Source organism: Fusarium tjaetaba, assembly GCF_013396195.1.
Source record: "Fusarium tjaetaba strain NRRL 66243 chromosome Unknown NRRL66243_c0000390, whole genome shotgun sequence".
NCBI classification, from domain to species: Eukaryota; Fungi; Ascomycota; class Sordariomycetes; order Hypocreales; family Nectriaceae; genus Fusarium; species Fusarium tjaetaba.
The window spans coordinates 83586-101782 of record NW_023501586.1 but is presented as its reverse complement, the minus strand read 5'-3'; the positions used below and the strand labels follow the sequence as shown (position 1 = coordinate 101782).

The window sequence follows — 18197 nt, the reverse complement described above, 5'->3', positions numbered from 1 at the left end:
AAGCGGAGGAGGGGGATGGCAGTAACGGTAGCGAACCTTGAGGCTGCTGCTGGGGATGTTGGAGATGTAACGGCGGCTGTTGATTCTGCAGGTAGTGAGAGGGGGGAGGCGGCTGTTGTGAATCAAAGGACTCGCTCGAGCTGAAGGCGGTGTTATGGGACGAGGACAAGGCTGAATGGGGGTTTATGGCGGAAGGATTGTTGGCGCTCGCATTAGCACTGGCAGCGTTGGCATTGGCACCGACCGAGTGCGAGTGGCCGAAGTGGGCGCCGTGGGAGGCTGAGTCTGCCTCGTCAAGGAGTTGCTGGTGCTGCTGAACTTGATAGTGTTGATCCTGCTGGATCTGCTGCTGCTGCGCTGGATCTGCTGCTGCTGCTGGATCTGCTGCTGCTGCTGAGCCTGGTGGCTTGGTTGACGCTGGTGGCCTGCCGCTTGAGGAGTCGCAGCACTACCGCCTGTCGGAGTTTGGCTGTTGTTCGTTGGGGTTGAAGTCGCAGGCGTCTTGGACGAGTTTCGCGGCTCACTGAGCGCATGCGATGATCGGTTGCTGTGCTTGCCGAGGAAGTTCCTCATACTGCGATTGCGATTGCCGTTGCGGACGGCAGATGAGGAGGGAGTTCGGAGGAGGTAATCGCGCACAGCGAGTGTCGAGGTGAGGTCGGAGAGAATGGAACAGGCGGAAGTTATGGGACGCAGATGAGAGAGATAGAGTCCAATGCCAGCTAAGGTAGGTGAGGTAAGTCAACCTAAGTCCTGTAAACTACTAACTAAGGGAGGTCACTATCGAAATCGGGGCAGTACATCAAAGCAATGTACTTCTTTGAGCCACCTACCTACCCTTACCTCCACTACTAACCTGTACCTATAGAAGCAATGGAGGGCACCGATCGGACGGGACGGGACACGACGCAAGCTGATTGAGCTATCCCGTCAGCCCGTTCTAACTTCTGCCTATGTCTAGGTGGGTGGGTGCCCGTGCTGAACCCGCTGCCATGGATGGGCCGTAGTTAGTGGATGTTCAGCGCCTTGCTTGCTACCCGGGCTGCTACCTAAGTACCTATGCAGACCTCTTGGACACCAAACATCCGTTGGATCCCTGGATCCCTAGAGAGATTGGGTAGCAGAGGGCTGATAAGGCGGACACGGTACCACTCGCTAACATGTCTTTGGGTTGTGTTCCGAGTTATTAACTTGATCTATTGCGCGGCCGATGCTATTCATTCGTGTATATGGGGTTCATCTGGTCTTGACACGAAGTAGACAAGGTCTAACTTAGTACGGAGTACATACATTGAAAGCACAGCCTCGACTCACTATACCCTGCGGCACTATGTACATTCGTATGGTGATAGGCAGGCCTAGATTTTTTGTGACCAAGACCCTGAACTGGATTGCGAAACGGAAAGTTACAACATGCTACCCAAGACTGATGGTTTTTAAGCAGATGGATTGTTACCTCTTGGTATAATCGGACCATGCACGAGTGACGAGACAACTCCAGTTGAGACAATCGGATATTAGCCAAGACCTCGAGCAGCGTTAGCACGTTCCATGTAAATCTGCCAATCTCCTCTACTGCAGGTGACATATTCTGGAATATGGATGCTCGTACCGACAGTTACTGTATCCACTAGCGTAGCCGATGCACTACAACCTTTGGATGGTCAGCATCGCGTTGGTTGAGTTTTTTCTCCTCTAGACAGGCTACACAGGTCGGGTTCGTCCACTTCCAAGCTTCTCGTACTCCGTACATGTCAGCAATAAGCCCTCCTATGAGAGCTAGTACTTCAAGCTTTGATCACTTCTCACTTGCGGTTCATCAGCCTTGTCGGAAGTTGTCTCGGTAGGTCCTTGTTTCTTGAGCGGAGCACGCTGGCCAGACTGGCCTTGTGGGCACTGGATTCTGTTGAAAGGAGGCTGTGTCTGCGGGTTGGGTTCCAATATGTGATCCTACGGTTGAAAGACGATGCCGCGTATTGCCGGTTGTTTTGCTAATGATTGATGTAGGTTAGGTAGTCCAACGCGACCATGTGGTTATAAAGATCTCAAAAGGTATTCAATATGTTCTATCATTGACTCGTCCTGTATAATGTGATGTTCGTTGCTATCACATGAAAGCTCTACAATCCAGTCTTTTTAACTGGTCGTCTTTAATTTTGAATCTCGGTGTATCCCACAAGCCGTGCACACCCTGGCAATTTGATACTATGAATAGCAACTCATAAGCTTCCTGTCATACAGAGGTGTGTGTTGATCCAGTATCAAGTGTGGCAGCACCAGGACTTGGCTAACTCATGCTTCTCACGACAAGTCAGATCTAGCTGGTGGCCCAGGTCAACATCTGAAGTCCCTCCGTTATGATGAGCTACCATGTCTTGGACAGCATTCCTCTTTTCAGCTTACCATACAATAAACGGCCCAGGGCTACCTTAGCTAACTTAAGGCCGAGTCTCAATTGTTGTGACCGTAAGACCCGAATACATGTAACATTTCAACTAAAGAATATGTAATGTATGAGAACAACTTAGGGTGCCATGAATTGAAGCAAATACCATCGCCTAGCAGTATATTGTCGTCTTTTAGTAATATGTTAAACATCCCTGGCCCAAAAATCTTCATCAACCTATGTCTAGGGTAGGCTCATAGGGAGAACTCTCACTCCAAGACGGCGATTAATTAATTCAGCGACCATGGCTTCATCTTTTATAATTCGGCTTCCAACCTACGCAATGAGTCCGAGGACATCGATATATAAATCTATGGAAACCTTCAGAAGAAAACCCAGCACCCTAAAAGAACTCATTCGTCGAGCATTCACGCCAACAATACCTGACTTCACCTGCTCACAGGTGGTCCAACAATTAGCCATTCACCATTACATCTGAACGAGAACAACCCGACTCGATGTGCTTTGGTGCGACTTGCCCAACGTGCTGTGAGTTCTGTCGTTCCTCCACGCCAATTGAGTTTGTGAGATATGAATTGACGCCTATATAGCGAAGAAGTCCTGGCGTGGGTGTGGTAACCACGTTCAACAAGTCTTCGACGGAGTGCCACAGGCTGAATGGTGTACTTGTACCCCCAAAACCAAGATCGGCAGCAAGGAATATCCTCCTGCTGCTCCCATGCAGATTCCGGGCCTGAGTTGGATTTCTGGCATGCTTGGGGGAGGTAATCATCAGAAACCTGGCGGTGATAAGAAGCCAGAGCTATGAAGTTATACATCCGGGCATCATATCTCTGCCACACTATCAATCAGCTGTCTGGATAACATGAATGCGGGGATTTACAGGGGTGAGAGGTCCGGAAGTCGGTAGTCTGGATTTCATGACATGAAATAGGGCGTCGAGTCATATGCATACCTTAGATGCCGGGGTCGGGGTTGGGGTTTGGAATACTATGGGGAATTTTCAACGTTGGTTGTTTGTATGGTTACATATGTAGTAGACGAGGACGAATGGCATGCGTGAGAAACTGGACGAATCATAGACAAGTTGTACTATATAAATTGCTATGCCATATGCTGAAATGGTATAGAAATTAACATCCGTATCTTTCAAGTCACGATTTATAGATAGCAATTCCATGTGGATGTTATCTTTGATGCTAAAAGCAGGTGGATGCGGGAATCCCCAGAATGTGGAGAAGACCCTACTCAACAGGGGACAAAGAAGCGACAACTAGATCCGGATATGTAATAGAGAGAAGATTAAAGGGCGTGACTGGTTATGGATCAACCTATCTCTCGGTTACGCAGCAATCCCCCCCCCCCACACGAAGTAGACAATTCGGGCTTGGACCCGACGAGTTGGAGTCATATCGGAGCGCTTCTATCTCAGATCAGATCTCGTGATAAGAACCTCAACCTAGCCGGTCAATGCCATTGCTGGCTCCAACTCTCCCTCTTTCCCTCCATGAAGTGAGAGAATCAGCCTTCAATTAGTCAAGTTCAAACATATCAACGTTGCTATGATGTTGATGCTATCACCAAGCTTCATGCTTGGAGCTGCTGCTCTCCTGGTTGTCACTCATCTCATTATCCGTTTGACTTCGGCCACGGCAAAGGTTCCCGGTCCCTTGATATCCAACTTCACCTCACTTGTACTGAAATGGCACGAACTCAATGCCAACCGTACCGTGTACATTCACGAGCTTCATAAGAAATATGGCACCGTTGTCAGGATCGCACCCAATGAGGTCTCATTCACTTCGATTGATGCTCTCAAAGAGATTTATGGTTCCGGTGGTAGCGGATACGACAAAACCGAGTTTTATGACCTCTTTCAAGTCTACGGCAAGCGGTAAGAACTCACATCATAGGAGTGGGATGCTGGTTCTGACTGTGCCTTACAGAACAATGTTCTCAACACTGGTTAAAGGCGATGTAAGTTCAGATTAGGAGTCGTCATGTTTAGTCAAGCTAACTTTCTTCCAGCATGCGAAACGACGGAGGATGATTGGCGATAGATATGCCAACAGCAACGTAATGAAGCAAGCCCCCTTGGCCGGGATACAAGAACGCTCCAAGAGGTTTGTTGAGCGTTGTGTTGACTCACCTGACAAGACGGCAGACGTATTTGTAAGTAGAGTGATTCTTTCTTTCCAGGGTATGCTAACAAACTGATATAGAGAGGTTAGTACCGACTACAAGGAGCAGAACCGGTTAAGGAGAACGGCACAGCTGACCAAACCAGCGTTGCACGCATATGCTTGTGATTGCGTTACGCACCAGTTGTTCCACCCATATGGAAGCAACTGCCTGCAAAACAAGGACGACGAAGAAATGATGCATCAAGTTGCTGCCGATGACAGTCTTCAAAGTAAGCACTCGAATGCCAAAGATCACACGTTGGAGCTCACAAGGAAACTCAGACCGTCTGGTCCAGTACTACAGCCCGATTCTTCACCGTCTTGGATCCAGCATTCTGACTAGCTTTGCCAAACCTCGACTGATTCCTCTGGCCGACAATTTTGTAATCGAGAACGCCAAAGAAGATGGTGCAGCAGATTTCACCGTTCTAAACCGGCTTAAGGAGAAGGATAGCGTCCTTGATACTATCGACATGGCTGCCGAGTGTCTCGATCATATGGCCGCTGGCATCGATACGACCGGCGATGTCCTCTGCTTCTTGATGTGGGAACTCTCACTGCCCCGATCGACAAAGTATCAACGACTTCTGCGAGACGAGTTTCGAAGCAAGCCTGACGCCAACTTTGACGAGTTGCCCATGCTAGATGCTGTCCTGAACGAGGGACTGAGATGTTTCCCCGCTATTCCAATGTCATTGCCTCGATACGTTCCCCACGGCGGCCGTGTCATCGATGGCTTCTCCTTACCCCATAAGACAGTTGTCAGTTGCCAGGCCCTTTCGGTTCACCGAATTAATGATCATGTGTTCCCCGAGCCGGACAAGTTCTACCCTGAAAGGTGGTTGGAAGCCGATGGAGATGCCGACCGACGAAGACACCAATGGGCCTTCTCTAGTGGAGGAAGAGGATGCATCGGGAAACAGTGAGTAGCTCTGCCGAGTTTAAATAACCAAGATGTTAACACGTGCTGCAGCCTTGCCATGGCGGAGATGAAGACCCTGCTGCGAGACGTGTATTCACGGTACGAAACTGAGCCAGATGAATCAATGAAGAGCGAATCTATGGCGATGGACGATCAACTGATTTCCTCGCGACCTCTTGGAAAGCGATGCCTTCTCAAGTTCGTGCCTGTGAAGGGCTGAACTGAACTATAATCCAAACGAGTTGATGAGCATTGACGAAGGGACGGGAGTTTGATCGGGACATCAGAATCACGATTAGCACACATACACATACATACGTCAAACAGTCTAGATTGTGCGATTGTCATATGCTAAAGGGTGGGATCGGCAACTCGGCGATAGGGATATCAAAAGCTCAAACAAACAATTACAGCTGAGGGTAGAGGGTGTTTCTATCGTCTATATAAGAGAAACTCACAATCAAAACCCACTTCAAACAAACAACAGATCGTGATTGCATTCGTCGGTTGGAGTTTGTGGCTTTTAAATCCGAATACACCGATGTCGTATTTGTCATTCTCCGGCTGCATCCCCGAAATCACAACGTGAAAAAAGGCAACCATCAAATCGATGCGAGTGCGTAGGTTGGGTTGCGTTCACTGCCTGGCTTGCACGTGTACAGTGTGAGGAAAATTCAATATTACCTTAAGAAGAACGGAGTGAACTGGAGGGCTTGGCAGTTAAGCATGGGGCGCTGAGGACAGACCTACAGGAGCCCGCCCAGGCTAGGGGAGGAAAGAAAACTCAGGACCTTGACCCTAAATGATAAAAATCTTTAGGTAAATTTAGCCTAACCTTAGGGCACTTTTTGCTTAGTTTATTTTGACACCTTATATCAAGGTTCGGTGTTTTCTTGCCCCCTGAGGCCAGGCTCCCCCCACCTGGCGAAGCGAGCTGTGTAACAGTGGATCACTACCTGGCATGAGCGCTACGAACCGGGTGAGGCGCTGAAAGTACAGTGATTGATCATCTGCCTCCTCGGGCACTGTTGGAATCAAACCTGGAAACCTCGGGCACTCAGATTTCAAGGTACCTACCTAGTTATGGAGTAAAGTTTTCTTATTACCTGAGGTAGTGTTTCAAACTTTTGGGGAAGATTTCTAGTCTTTGTAACTTCTTTGTTGGCAACACAGTATCAGAAAAAAGTATCAAACAGTATCTTCAGTACTAGGTAGTTACTATCTGGGCCATACTCTGACAGTTTTGATCACAACATCACAGGTATTGGTTCTTCTGATGGATGTTGACTGAATCTGAGGTTGTGTCAGGTTTTTTTTGCCGCTTGCCCCATTCTTTAGCGTCCCTTCCGGGCTTCCAAAAAAACAAAAATCCCGGTCGGCCCTAACGTCGCCCCTCCCTCCTTCTTAACTCACCCACCTGGTTGCTCCTCTTTTGCACTTTTTCTCTTCTTCTTCTTCTTCTTCTCCTCCTCAACATCACACTCTGCATCTCATCGAGACAGCAAATTTTAACTCAACTCAACCGAGCGCCCCTGAACTCATCGCGCCAAGCGCATCTCACTCCCATACTTGCCTGTTGACTCTTCCAGTCGCAGCGCGCATCGCCTCCCTGACTCCCCCGCCACTTATACCTGGCTCACGAACTTCGCATCGTTAATAGTGTAGTGTTGGCCTTGGAGTACCATCTTCGCCGGTCTTCGCTTGCTCCCTACGAAATCGGACCTCCCGAACACATATTTCCAACGAACCACACTGCTGTTTATGTATCAGCACGACCAGCTCTCCGTCTTCAGACACCTCTTCAAGCTACAGTTATTTCGCATACCGCGAAAGCCTTGTAGCCCCGACATCAGTTCCGACGGTTGAAATCTAGAGACACCATTGTCGTCTATGCATCACCACCAGCATCCGATCATACACCCGGTCTGCCACATGTCAATCAAAAATCATCAAGAGCACTGAAACCTTCCTTGCTCCGCCTACCCTCAAGTCATCTTCTGCCGCCAAGTCTATACATGACATCCTCGTCATTTCACGACTCTATCAACCACTAGCCTCGCTCACCCGCCTTGCGCTGTCAACTCTATCTTTCAGACAGTAATTACTCAATACCGCCATCATGGCTCTCGTCAACGTTCGTCGCGATGTCAGCGATGCTTTCTATCGTTACAAGATGGAGCGTCTGCAGACCAAGATCGAAGGTAAAGGAAACGGCATCAAGACCGTCGTCGTCAACCTGAGCAGCGTTGCTGCCTCTCTTGCCCGTCCTGGTTCTTATGTCATTAAGTACTTTGGTTTCGAGCTTGGTGCTCAGACCAACATTGATCCCAAAGACGACCGTTGGATCATCAACGGTGCTCATGATGCCCCCAAGCTTCAGGATCACCTCGATGGTTTCATCAATAAGTTCGTCCTCTGCAAGAAATGCAAGAATCCCGAGACCGATGTTGTCATCAAGGATGATCGTATCCTGCTTGACTGCAAGGCCTGCGGTCAGCGTACCGATGTCGATATCCGCCTCAAGCTCAGTGGCTTTATCCTCAAGAACCAGCCCAAGAAGGGCAAGAAGGACAAGGCTGAGCGCAGGGCTGCCAAGAAGGCTCGACAGAACGGCAATGCTGCCAACGGCACCAACGGTCAGAATGGTGCTGGCAGTGATGAGGCATCTGAGAACGGCTCAAACGAGAACGGCGACGAGGACGTTGGCAGTGACGACGAGTTCCAGAAGGTTGCGGCAGAGGCCGCCGAAGCCGCCCAGGAGAACGAAGTCAAGGAGCATGAATGGGCTGTTGACATGAGCGAGGAAGCCGTCAAGGCCCGTCAGGCCTCTCTCCCCGGCGAGTTCAAGCAGAAACTCAGCATTGGCGATGATGATGATGAAGAAGGCGAGGGTGGCCCCACCATCTACGATGAGCTTGGCGACTGGATTCAGTCCCAGGCCGAGGAGAAGGGCAGCGTTGACAAGGTCGAATCCATCGACATCTATGTCAAAGCCAAGGAGCTTGGTATTGAGGGCAAGCATCGTAGTGTTCTTGTTCTTGTCCAAACCATCTTTGACAAGAATATTGTTGCCCAAATTCCCAAGCGTGCTAGCATGCTCAAGCAGGTATGCTGAATTCTGGTTTTATGGAAGCCTCCACATACTAACTTGCTACAGTTTGTTACCTCTGAGCGTCACGAAAAGGCTTTGCTCGGTGGAACCGAACGTCTTGTCGGTACTCTGGCCGCTGACCACCCCGAGATGTTCCAGTCCATCGTCAAAATTCTCCAGCTCTACTACCACTATGACCTGATCAGCGAGGAGGTCGTGACCAAGTGGGGATCCAAGGCTAGCAAGAAGTACACTGACATCTCCACCTCCAAGAAGGTTCGCAAGGCTGCTGAGCCTTTCTTGACCTGGCTTGCTGAGGCTGATTCGGAGGAGTCCTCTGACGAGGAGTAAAATCCTGTTTATGTAGTCTTCCATTCCCGTGTGATCCTTGATTTGCTTCGTGTCTTGTGTGTTTTGCTGGTAGGCTTCTGTGGTGCATTGTTGCATTCACTTTGTTGACAGCTTAGTGCAGTCTGTGCTCTTAGATGCTCAGATAGTTGAATGTTATTGCTGGTTTTTTGCCCGAAACCTGATGTTTTTTCATGCGCTCTGCCTTTTTGTAAGTGCAAGAGGCAGCGAAATGCTTGTGATCGATGACTACCTGGTTCGCACTAAATATGGGAATATCGCTTTGCCCATTGCCAACGAGTTCACCTGAGATTGGTCTATACGTACAGATAGTTCACACGATTATTTCGACATGCTCCATCTTGGTATTATGCTTCTGTCATCGTGGCCTCCTTTGCTTCGGCGCTCTTGGTGGTATCTTCCTCCTCGTCCTTCATAGCTGTGTCCTCACTGAAGTCCTGCTTGCCCTCAATTTCCCCATAAATGAAATTCCCAATAGTCTTGACTGCTTCAACATCGTCGTCGTCGATAATTGATGTGTCAAACAGCTCGTCGACCTTACTCAACTCGAGTTCTGTAGAAAGCTTTTTCATGATATCTTGAATAGTAGATTCATCTTTGCCCGAAGCTTCGAGGCGCTGCTTGAGAAGTTCAGGGTTAGATGTCTTGATGAGCACGTAGCGTGCCTGAAAGTCCATATCCTTGGCATATTGGGCAGCCTGACATGTAACATGTCAGTAAAGTACTTTTTCTTCTTCTTCTTCTTCTTTTTTTGGATGATTGTTTGACTTACCTCGACATCTAGTTCGATGATTGGCACTTTGCCACTCTCTGTGATGGCCTCGATGGCCTTGAAACTGGTTCCGTAATCGACGCCGTCCCGAGTACCTGATTCTATCAAGCGGTCCCCATCTCGCAGCTGGTTGAATTCTTGTTGCTTGACAAAGTGGAAACTCTTGCCGTTAACCTCACCCTCAATAGGCCCTCGTGTGGTATGGCGGACAACAGGAGCGAACACGCCCTTTCGCTCTTCCATAAGTTTTCTGATAATGGTTGACTTGCCCACGCCTGTGACGCCAGAGATGATGATAGGTTCTCGGTTGGCGGGCATAGCTTCTTCACTTGCTGTGGGCTCAGCAGTGTCCTCGATATCATCCACTTCTGTAAGCTCTTCGAACACGATGTCAATCTTCTTAGGATCTTCTATCTTGTCGAGCGCGGCAAGCTTTGAGCGCGCTGCGATTCGTAGTGCTCTCCAGCTCTTGCTGGCCTTGCCAGCGATAGCAGCAGCTTTAGTCTGGTCGTTTGTTGGCATATCAATCTCAAAATCGTCGTCAGCAATTTTACGCTTGAATGTATCGAGCTCTGGTAGCTCATAGCGCTCCTTGGTTTTGAGTCGACTCATCGCTGCCTCTTCATCCTCCTCCTTAAGAAAGTCCAGGGAAACAGAGCCCATAGGGACGGACCTTAGCCGCTTGCTGGTAGCCATTTTCTGGACGTTGGCCTTTGCCTCAAGAAAGGATGCCGGCGAGACTGGGTCTCTCTTGATGGGGTGACAGCCTTCAATCTTCCAGCGAACCCAGTTCTTGTCTCTAGCCAGCACGGTTTCTACCATTCGATAAAAGTATGGACCATCAGCACCCTGGCGGAGGTAGTCCGCAATAGTCTTCTTCATATCACTAGCCCATTCAGCCTGGCAAGGGGTTAGCTGAAGCGCTCTCTGCTGTGGTCGTAGTTCCTGAAACACTTACGTCTTCGTCACTCAGGATTTGGTCACTGTACATGACGGCCTTGTTCACGCTGGCATTGGCGGGGAGAGCCTCTGTCAGTCGCTCTCGTGCTTGGGTTGATAGTGAGATGAGGAAATCCATGATGATGAGAGCTTGCACAAGAATATGTCGACGGAAAGACAAATCACTGATCTGTATTGTTGTTAGCTTCAACTCGAGTCAGACTGAGTTATGAGACACTACCTCCAGGTCGAATAAATCTTTACTAGTGAGATATTTGGGATTGAACGTGTTAGAACTCTCATCTTCTTCTCCACTCTCTCGTTTTCGTTTGAGGCTTCGTCTTGAATCGTTGTGCACTGTCTGGAAGACTTTCATTGTGGCTGCTAGACCCTCCTTGAAGGACGACAGATTGGCAGTCTCAAAAAGCCTTTTGGGTTGACTGAAGTATTCCTGGAGGGACCAGAATATTGGATAAAGCTCGTCTGTCGATAAGGGCTTCTCTTTGTCTGTCTTTTTGGCGTCGGCTGACTTGGGTGTGGACTTTGACTCTGCTTGCTCCTTGAGTTGCTCTTCTGGCTCATCCACAGCCATCTTAGACTCGTCCTCTGCCCGCGCCGCCTCGTAGGTCGTGACATTCTCGACATGGTACTCGCCTCGTAGGTTCACAGAACTCTTGTCGCCCAGAGGAAAGCTTTGGAACATGAAGATGAAGACGCGACCGCAGAAAGCAGTGTCTTCCGCACGTGATAGTCGGCGCAGCAACTCGTTACATGTTCGAAGAATAATCAATTGCTTTTGTTTGAAATGGTTTGCTGTGATTCGTTCTCTCCTCGACTCGAGGAAATCAAAGATCTTACGACAGCCAGCTATGGTTTGGCTGTCGAGTAGTTCCTCTGCTAGCCAGAACAAGAGCGCGGGATCACATTGTCCATCGTCGGAAAGAATCGACAGGATGTCGAGGAGGTTCCACACCTTGACATAGTCGGGAGAATCGATGGTGGTTGTCGCCTATTTTGGTCAGCGCAAGGCGCGGATCGCACGGGAGAGTTGGGGTTTACAATGAGTTGACTGAATATGTTACGAGCCGCAGTCTCTATTATAGCAAACTGTCGTCCTTTGTCGATCGCTGACGCAGCACCTTTAGCAGCTAGGCTGGAAACATCGTCCGCAGTTCTGGAAACTCGGCCTGAGAGGTCGTCGAAATCGGATTTGCGCAAAGCTGGCTCGATCGCTGATGTTGGTTTGGCGGTCTCTGCTTGAAAAAGAAATTCTTCTAGCAGAGTCGTGAAAGCTGCGATCGCCGGTGCAGCTGGATTGTCTATCTCTTGTGCTGCCATGATGCACGACTAGAGTAGTCGTTATGGGTGAAAGTTCGTTGAGACTATCATTGAGTGACGGATGCTAATGGTCGTATTTATGCGCTATGGTGCGAAGATCGAGTCGCAAGGTAGTTCCTAGGATATGTCGTAGACGCTGGGAAGGATTTGCCGGTATGAGCAAAAAAGGGAGGGAGGTAGGTAGGCTCTGTTTTCTTTGATCAAGATAATGAATGAATGAAAGGGCACGCAGTGTTGCGCTTGGAGGAGATGTTTAAAGCGAGAAGGCTGAGACGTCGCGAGAGCAACACTAAAGTACATTAATCAGACTGAAACCTACAAAAGCACCCAGATTACGTTAGCGTTGGAGTATCTATTCACTGGAGCTACTTTGCATGTGGCTGGACCCAGTCAGCGCGTCGCGTGGGTCTGCGAGGCTGAAATTCTGGAGACAGTTTGTTTGAGAGGCGCAGGTCGCTTTTAGACATCCCATACCTTACAAGGTGCAAGCTCCAAAAAGTTCAGCTTCGTCCTTCGAATATATCATCGGTCACGCGACTCCTTTGGCTCTGCAGCCTCATCCCATGAGCGACCTTTCGCAAGCTACTCAATAGGCTCATGACGACACGATAGTGCGACAATGCCTACAGTGAAGCGACTCAAGGGCAGCGGCGCTGCCAAGGCGCAAAAGCAGAACGAACCAAAGGGAAAAGTCAACGACGGACGGCCAACCCCAGCCGAGGTTGAGGAGGAGGAGCATCAGTTCGTCCAACTGGCGCGAAAGCATTGGTTGAAAGCCGGCAAGAAGCCAGCGAAGCCCAAGGTGAAGAACGACGTTCTCAAACAAAGTATCTGGGATGTACTTGAACGCGAGGGCTTCCAGTACAAGTCTCTTTTGCTTCTTGAGAGCCTGCAGACTTTAGAGAGGTATGGCTGCCAGAAATACGAGTAACTGGACATTAAATACTGACCTCACCCCCCTACCTTAGTTACCTATGGCCAGGATACACAGAGGAGGCTTCCAACTTTCACGTTCTGTTGATTGCGCTTATCGCAAACGTGAAACATCGAGAGCATCTCGCGACATGGAGTGAGTCCCTATGGCTTGCTGTCAGACCGACAACTAATATTTTGTTAGCACTCTTCGAGGACCGACCCGCCGATTTCTCTTCACTTTTCCGCCGACTCTTGTCGATGATGCTCGATCGAACGCTATCCGTTACGCTCCGGACTCAACTTCTCTGCTTCCTCATATATGCTTTCCAGAGTCTCGACTGCACTCTCGTTCGCAAAGAATGTGCCCCTCTTGTATCGATTGGTATTTGGCACAACTTGTCCACCGACTCATCGCGCGAAGCTAGCCTAGATCAACTCCCTCATCTACGAAAAGCCTGGAAGGCCGCGCACAAGCGATATGATGCCGCTGATGAGCCCAACAAAGCGCGACTACGGTTCGAGCGATCTTGGCTTTATACACTTCTTCTCGACTTTATGAGTCTGCTGTATGCAGAGAACAGAAAGGCGGGTAAGTAAATATGTTGGCCCCGACCTCCTGCGACATCTCATTAACAACCTATTTTTAGACCAAATTCTTTACTGTGAGCGTTTCACCGAGTTTCTTGTCGATCTCCAGGGCCAGCTTCCAACCAGACGATATGTCAATACCTTGATTCAGGATCTTCATGTCGTCCCCGCCATGCGATTATCACCGATGTTTAACGATGAAGAAAACACTCTTCTCCGCGACCTCCACGCTTTGCTTTCCCACTTTACGTTCTTTGATATCAATGACCAGACAGGCGCCCAGTATAGCATAGCAGAGGCGTACGACAAACACTGCGCGTCACTCGCCAAGTTGCAACGCATTGCTCTGAAACATTTCAGAGAGAAGCTTACGGTACTGGCTCTGTCGAACTATGGCTCTATTAACCAAAGGCATGAACTGCAGGCATTACTGGAACCGTTGACAGATGAAGAACTTTTGAGCCTGGTATCTCTGCTTGGTTTCCGGATAGCCTATCCCGAGAGCTTGGATCTACCAATGGATCGCAAGTTGTTGCTTGAAGTGCTCTTGTCTAATTTTGAGCGCAGAAAGACGTTCCAAGAGACGGCACGAGACATGAGTCTCACACCAACCGAGGAGACAATATTCGATAAGAGTTTCCAGCTGGCAGAAACATATGATGGCTCACATCCGATGGCTCTTCCCAAACTGAACCTCCAATATCTCTCAATAGGTGACTTTCTGTGGCGGTCACTTATCTTGTATCGGTGCGAGTCCTTTTATGGAGTCCGAAAGGATATTGAGACTGCTTTGAGGCGTTTGCGCCCAGAAGCCAAGGGATCAGATGAAACAAACTTTGCTGGTTTCTCAAAGATGGCAATGCCGATCTCAAAGCCAGCCATCCTTGAGGTTGTCCCTCCTCTTGTAGGAGATGACAAACCATCCATGGTACGCGCTGAAGTTTCTTTTGACATTAGACGTCTGAGTGAAGGAGTCCGAAGAGAGTGGGATTCTCTCCGACAGGATGATGTTGTTTTCCTCATTGCAGTCGAGCCACCACTAGCAAAGTCCACCAGCAACGGACGAGATAGTTTGTCAGAGTCTGAACGACTAGGTGTGATAACTGTACGAACCGCCGAAATCCACCAAATCACCGACGATAAAGGCCGCCATGTTCGAGAGGGCGCAGGAAAACTTGACACCAAGCGCCGCATCCAACTCAAGCTGGACACACATGCTTACTGTAGAGATGCTGAGCGGGCGGCGGCTGGCAAGCCTGATGTTTATGGCAAGGTCAACCTTCTGCTGAGAAGAGGGAGAAGGGAAAACAACTTCAAGCCCGTGTTAGAATCCATTCGAAGCCTGGTGTTGTCAGATGTTCCTCTGCCGGAATGGCTACATGAGGTCTTTCTCGGCTATGGGGATCCTGCTGGAGCGCATTACAAGAACTTGCCAAACCGCGAACGTAAGGTCGACTTTAGGGATACTTTTCTTGACTGGCAGCATCTAGCAGAAAGTCTCCCTGGTAAGATCATCGACCCAGGCGACGACGTCTCTGGTAGCTTCGGACCGCCCTACGTCCTGGAGTCTGTCGAGAAGCAAGAGGAGCCTCAAGGTAATAAGCCTTCCAAAAAACGACGTCGCGATGCCGATCCTGCACTTATCGCTGAGATTGAGACTATGAAGGTATCGAGCTACAAGCCCCCTAACAACGGCCCTTATCCCGTTGATAACCCCAAGCTCAACTCGGTCCGGTTCACTCCCGCTCAGATTGAAGCTATTACTTCAGGCACCCAACCTGGACTCACTGTCATTGTTGGACCTCCCGGTACAGGAAAGACGGATGTTGCTACACAGGTTATCAACAACATTTATCACAATTATCCCGAGCAGAAAACGCTTCTTCTTGCTCATAGCAACCAAGCACTCAACCAGCTGTTTGCTAAGATCGTCGCCCTCGATATCGACGAGCGACATCTATTGCGCCTCGGACACGGTGAAGAGGATCTAGATACGGAAGGAAACTTCAGCAAGCATGGCCGAGTCGAGTCGTTCCTCGAAAACCGAGACCGCTATCTTCTGGAAGTGAGGAAACTAGCAACCAGCCTTGGCGCCCCTGGAGCTCATGAGAACTCAGCTGAGACAGCAGGTTACTTCAATAATGTCTACGTCGCTCCAGCATGGAACAGGTTCAAGCAGATCGCTTACGCCGAGGAATCAACAGCTGCTGAGATTGTAGCAGCCTTCCCCTTTCATTCGTACTTTTCAGATGCCCCGCAACCTATCTTCCACCCAGAGAGTAGTAAAGAGCAAGTGCTTGAAGCTGTGGAAGGCTGCTACCGGCATATTTCCAAGATTTTCTCGGAGCTGGCTGATGCACTTCCGTTTGAGATCCTCCGACGAGATCGCGACAAGGCAAACTACCTGCTCACAAGCGAGGCGCGCATTGTCGCCATGACGACAACACATGCAGCTATCAGAAGAGGAGAGATCGCATCACTCGGTTTTCATTACGACAACGTAGTTATGGAGGAGGCTGCTCAAGTGACCGAGATCGAGACCTTTTTGCCACTCGCGATGCAGAAGCCTCGAAATGGTAAATTGCCTCTCCAAAGGGTTGTTTTGTGCGGAGACCATTTCCAGAATTCACCGGTCATTCAAAGTCTGGCATTCCGTCACTACGCCAACCTTGAGCAGTCACTATTCTCAAGACTGGTCAGACTGGGCGTTCCTACGGTCACCCTCGACCAGCAGGGCCGTGCTCGTGGTTCGATCGCGAGTCTTTACCAGTGGCGCTACCCCAAGCTCGGCAACCTTCCCGAGGTGCAGACAAGTGCTGAGTTCGTCAAGGCCAATGCCGGATTCAAGTTTGACTATCAGTTTATCAATGTGCCTGACTACAAGGGTCGGGGAGAGGCTGAACCCACGCCACACTTTATCCAGAACCTCGGCGAGGCCGAGTACGCAGTGGCCATCTTCCAGTACATGCGCCTCCTGGGTTACCCTGCTGAGAGGATCACTATCCTCACAACTTACGCTGGTCAACGGGCCCTGGTAAAGGATGTGCTCTCGCATAGATGCGCCCGAAACCCCGTCTTTGGTATGCCCAAGGCGGTAGCTACTGTCGACAAATACCAGGGCGAGCAGAACGATTGTAAGTGAAATGTTGTACATTTTATAGCAATTCTTCAAACTAATGTTCCCTCCAGATATCATCCTGTCGCTTACCCGAACGTCACGCGTGGGCTATTTACGTGACGTGCGACGCATGACAGTAGCTCTGTCTCGAGCAAGACTTGGCTTGTACATTCTCGGCCGCCGCGAGGTTTTCGAAGCATGCCCTGAGCTTCGACCTGCCTTTGACATATTACTCCAAAGACCAGATAAGCTGATGCTGGTGACGGGAGAGCTCTGGCCTACGCAGAGACAGGTCACTCAGGAGCCAGGAGCTGTGGAGGGCGAGGTACCTATGGAAGGCGTAGAGCACCTGGGCCAATATGTCTTTGAGATGACCAACACAAAGATCAAGCAGCTCGAGGCAGAACAGGGAGGACTACCTGAGACAATTATGGAAGAGCCTGAAGACGAGGAAGGGGGTTATGGCAACAACGAAGGCGGGGAAGATGAGGAAGAAGAGGAGGTCGAGGCAGACATCTTGGAAGTTCGAGAAGGAGAGTAGAGAGAGATACTGATTGAAAAGTCACTTGTGTATCATTGGGACGGCGCAAGACAAGACGAATTGTTATTACAAGGACCCATATAGCATGAGTACGGAGGACCTGAATCTATACGTATATCCTTGAGCATCCAACTGAGCCTCGCTGGCTCCTGGTTTGACTCGATTGGCGTGTGCTCATTAGAAATCGCTACGTATTTGCTACAACGGTTGAGAACAGTTGAACTCTATTGCCATTGGGTTGGGCGAAGAGCGGGTGATCGACAGTCTCCAGTATCCTAGTAAAAAGAAGAAGAAAAGTGCGAAAAGGCCAACGGGTTATGTTATTTCTGACGTTTCTGGCTATCGAACTTGTTGGAGGCTTCTGATGGTTTGTTTCATATATACAGGCCCTTACCGACTTTCCAGCAACTGCTTGGCTATATCGACTTGAGATTTGAAGTTGTTGCACAACGAGTAATACAGTTATGTTAAAGTTTGGCTACTCATACTTCCTTTCATTACTGATCATCGACGATCACACGTGCAATGCACATCATTACATCATGCATCAAAATGTCAAATTCTTCTAATTGTGACTGTGTCATTGGTTTGATTGCATCTCGTCATAATCAGACGACCAAAGTTCTGAGATATGGTTTTGTGTTTGACGTGGTTCCACGTTGAATAGAATATGAGTCGCTTATTAGACAGAAGTGCAAGTCGTGGGCTGTCAAGATAGAACAAACAAACAACGTATCAATGAACATTTTGGCTTGGGGAGGGCTATTCAGGTACACGTTCAACACAGATTGGGTGACAGACAGGGCGAGACACGTTCACCACAAGATCAGGGCTGCTAACAATACAAGGGACACCTCATCTAATCAAAGTGATACTTACCTATGTGAAGGAAGTTAGTGGCTGCAAATGATAGTAGCAACTAGCCTTTCCACGGGTAGAAAGGCTCTTTGGCTGCGTGACGACGATGCCAACGATCATGTTGCATTTGCTTACGAAAGAGGGAACAGCCGATGA

At 49.3% G+C, this 18197-nt stretch overlaps 5 protein-coding genes across 5 annotated transcripts; 3 read left to right on the top strand and 2 right to left on the bottom strand.

Annotated features, from left to right (window-relative positions):
- Nucleotides 1-183: 183 nt before the first annotated feature.
- FTJAE_13173 (uncharacterized protein) lies at nucleotides 184-573 on the bottom strand (the record flags this gene model as incomplete). The annotated part of the gene is made up of 1 exon (XM_037346289.1): nucleotides 184-573. The coding sequence occupies one exon, from the start codon at nucleotides 571-573 to the stop codon at nucleotides 184-186; it is 390 nt and encodes a 129-aa protein (XP_037199829.1).
- A 3399-nt stretch (nucleotides 574-3972) lies between these two features.
- Nucleotides 3973-5732, top strand: FTJAE_13172 (benzoate 4-monooxygenase cytochrome P450; the record flags this gene model as incomplete). The annotated part of the gene is made up of 6 exons (XM_037346288.1): nucleotides 3973-4301; nucleotides 4354-4384; nucleotides 4436-4530; nucleotides 4630-4820; nucleotides 4873-5512; nucleotides 5564-5732. The coding sequence occupies 6 exons, from the start codon at nucleotides 3973-3975 to the stop codon at nucleotides 5730-5732; spliced, it is 1455 nt and encodes a 484-aa protein (XP_037199828.1).
- A 1899-nt stretch (nucleotides 5733-7631) lies between these two features.
- Nucleotides 7632-8954, top strand: FTJAE_13171 (translation initiation factor 5; the record flags this gene model as incomplete). The annotated part of the gene is made up of 2 exons (XM_037346287.1): nucleotides 7632-8618; nucleotides 8670-8954. The coding sequence occupies 2 exons, from the start codon at nucleotides 7632-7634 to the stop codon at nucleotides 8952-8954; spliced, it is 1272 nt and encodes a 423-aa protein (XP_037199827.1).
- A 365-nt stretch (nucleotides 8955-9319) lies between these two features.
- On the bottom strand, nucleotides 9320-12021 carry FTJAE_13170 (nuclear matrix p84; the record flags this gene model as incomplete). The annotated part of the gene is made up of 5 exons (XM_037346286.1): nucleotides 9320-9670; nucleotides 9745-10644; nucleotides 10703-10873; nucleotides 10925-11692; nucleotides 11743-12021. The coding sequence occupies 5 exons, from the start codon at nucleotides 12019-12021 to the stop codon at nucleotides 9320-9322; spliced, it is 2469 nt and encodes an 822-aa protein (XP_037199826.1).
- A 619-nt stretch (nucleotides 12022-12640) lies between these two features.
- FTJAE_13169 (NAM7-nonsense-mediated mRNA decay) lies at nucleotides 12641-17183 on the top strand (the record flags this gene model as incomplete). Its single annotated transcript, XM_037346284.1, has 5 exons — nucleotides 12641-12927; nucleotides 12990-13090; nucleotides 13139-13525; nucleotides 13584-16658; nucleotides 16714-17183. The coding sequence occupies 5 exons, from the start codon at nucleotides 12641-12643 to the stop codon at nucleotides 17181-17183; spliced, it is 4320 nt and encodes a 1439-aa protein (XP_037199825.1).
- Between the last annotated feature and the right edge of the window lie 1014 nt (nucleotides 17184-18197).